Source organism: Buceros rhinoceros, unplaced genomic scaffold, assembly GCF_000710305.1.
Source record: "Buceros rhinoceros silvestris isolate BGI_N320 unplaced genomic scaffold, ASM71030v1 scaffold5637, whole genome shotgun sequence".
Classification (NCBI taxonomy): domain Eukaryota; kingdom Metazoa; phylum Chordata; class Aves; order Bucerotiformes; family Bucerotidae; genus Buceros; species Buceros rhinoceros.
The window spans coordinates 50,727-53,072 of NW_010421457.1; the positions used below are offsets into that span (position 1 = coordinate 50,727).

At 43.0% G+C, this 2,346-nt stretch overlaps 1 protein-coding gene across 1 annotated transcript in view; it reads right to left on the bottom strand.

The window, feature by feature from the left end:
• Positions 1–1,565, bottom strand: part of RPL30 (ribosomal protein L30) — a 2,699-nt gene extending 1,134 nt beyond the window's left edge. The window contains exons 1-2 of the mRNA XM_010139664.1: positions 1,422–1,565; positions 179–309 (exon numbers count right to left, since the gene is read on the bottom strand). Of these exons, the coding sequence (XP_010137966.1) occupies positions 179–309; positions 1,422–1,525 (235 nt within the window). The 5' untranslated portion in view covers positions 1,526–1,565. The remainder of the gene's footprint in view (positions 1–178; positions 310–1,421) is intronic.
• Between the last annotated feature and the right edge of the window lie 781 nt (positions 1,566–2,346).

Consider the following 2,346-nt stretch of genomic DNA (forward strand, 5'->3'; position numbering starts at 1 on the left):
GGACTCACAAAAGAATAGGATCTTGGTCAAAGGGAACTATAATTAAGAGTTAAACCTGACAGAAAGGGACAGCAGTGTCATCACTCCAGCACATTACTTGTTCAGTGCTGCTACTCACAGGAGAACGAAGAACCACTGATACATACCAACAGGCCACTACGCTGTGAGACAGACGTACCTGGGTCGATGATAGCCAGTGTGCACACTCTGTAGTATTTTCCGCACGCCGTGCCCAGTTCAATGTTGTTCCCGCTATAATGATGGACGCCAGTCTTGGCAAGCATAGCGTAGTACTCGATCTCCGATTTTCTGAAATGCAGAAAGCAGGTGTTACGTACTGACAATTCTGATTGACCGTAACACAGTGAGAGCAGCTTTAACTCCAATCACACACACCATACAGTTTTCCTTCCCACCCAGAAGAACACACCTCTTCTTTGCCAGACAACACCACTGCTGTGTTGTGGCTCAGGAACCCTCATCCAGAAGTACGCTGAAGGTGCGTAACAGCAAACCCACTTTCGGGATGCAAATCCTTAAGGCTGCTCCTACACATGCTCATTTCTACAGGAAAGAAGGGGATTCAGGACTTCTGAAAGGCTGTAGCTCCCACGCAAAAGTGCATAAACTATGTCCATTATTAAAGCTGATACTCAGTGGCCAGATGCTGAACAGAGATCTGTATTTTTCTTAATAAAACAAAAAACAAACAAAAGGAGACAGTATCTATTCCCTTATTCTCCTCTCTTCTGACTTCCACCTGGAGCTTCCAGTGGTTGATACTGTTCCTCGAGCACTTTGGGGATCCCCATTAACATGCTGCCTACTCTAACAGTCCCACCATTTCTCAAGCACCTAATTTTCGGTTTCAACATTTAAAGCTTCTTGAATGTGTTGATATTCCTTGATAACAAGGGCCCAGAAATTCAAAAAGGAAAATGTCAGGAAGTTAGTAAAGCCTTCATTCTCAGAAAAGCAATTTCATTGGTCAGGAACCTAAATTTATAACTCACTTGTACACCAAATTTTGTGTGCTTCAAATATTTTACAACAGTGTCAGTTATCAGTTTTTCTACCTGTAAAATTATTTCCCAGTACACTACTTTGAAAAAAAAAACAGGATCTGAGCCCCATTATACTTTTAATGAATGTTATTACAGTGTGAAAATATTCCATTATCTCCAGTACTGTGAAGTCTTCAAATTAGAAAGCTAGAAAAATGTTGGGAAGCATTTCCACACATGCAGACCTGCAACCACTATACACCAGACAACACAGCACTTTTATTTCCTTGAACTATAGAATACAGCAGCAACGTACTCCACGTTAATTATTCACTGCAGCAATTAACATCAAGTACATGCTGTATTTGTACAACGAACCTGACTTAGAGAGATTTGTTTTTTCATACACCTGCTCACCTCAGAGCGGGACAGTTGTTGGCTAGGATGACCAACTTGGCTTTGCCTTGCCGAATCATCTTCAGAGTCTGTTTATATCCTAGCACATATTTACCACTTTTCATAACCAGCTGAAGCCTGGAGTTTATAGACTCTAGGGACTTTTTCTGTAAAAGATGTGGAAAAGCATTATTTTAAGTTACATTTTGCAAAATGGCAGAGAACATAAAAATGAAGAAATTCCAAATACAAGCAATTTTGTAATAATTTCCCTGTCACGTGCAACGCTGAATAAGAAAAACCAGCCTACCATATAAGTATGGGAAAGCTTATGGAAAAGGGGGGTGCTGATATGTTTTCACAGCTTCAAAAATACCTCTTACCCATGTATCTTACCATAGGAAAATACATCTTAAAGCATTGTTGCTGCCACCTCTGTTAATCGGTAACATCCAGGTGTATCTGACAAGCCTTTATCAAAGCGCAGCTACTCAAGTCCCTGTAAATACTGGTTCTACCTTGCAAATAGAAGCCAGGTTTGCAGTATCTCAGGGCACACACCAATAGCATTATATTGATTATCAGAAACAAGTACCCCCATGCAATATGAGCTGATGCTCCAACAGGAGAGCATGGTGCTCGTAACTACAGGCAAGTGCAAAGTATTTGCAAGGTCAAACACCACCATCTAACAAGAAATCCGCACCTTCCAGAGCCACTCTGGCAGAAAGGAAAGAACATGGCAGGAAATTCAACAACTGAGCTCCGTGCGCATTAGGAACTCAGCACCAGCTTCCCATCCCTTCAGCCATACAATCACCCTGTAAGCGCCCGGGACAGTGCACAAGAGCGAATGGGCAAGAGGAAAGCGGGTGAGAGGCGGCCGCAGGGCGCGGCTGGCAACCTGTGCAAGGAGGGCACGGCCGGCGCTCTGAGGGCAGCAACA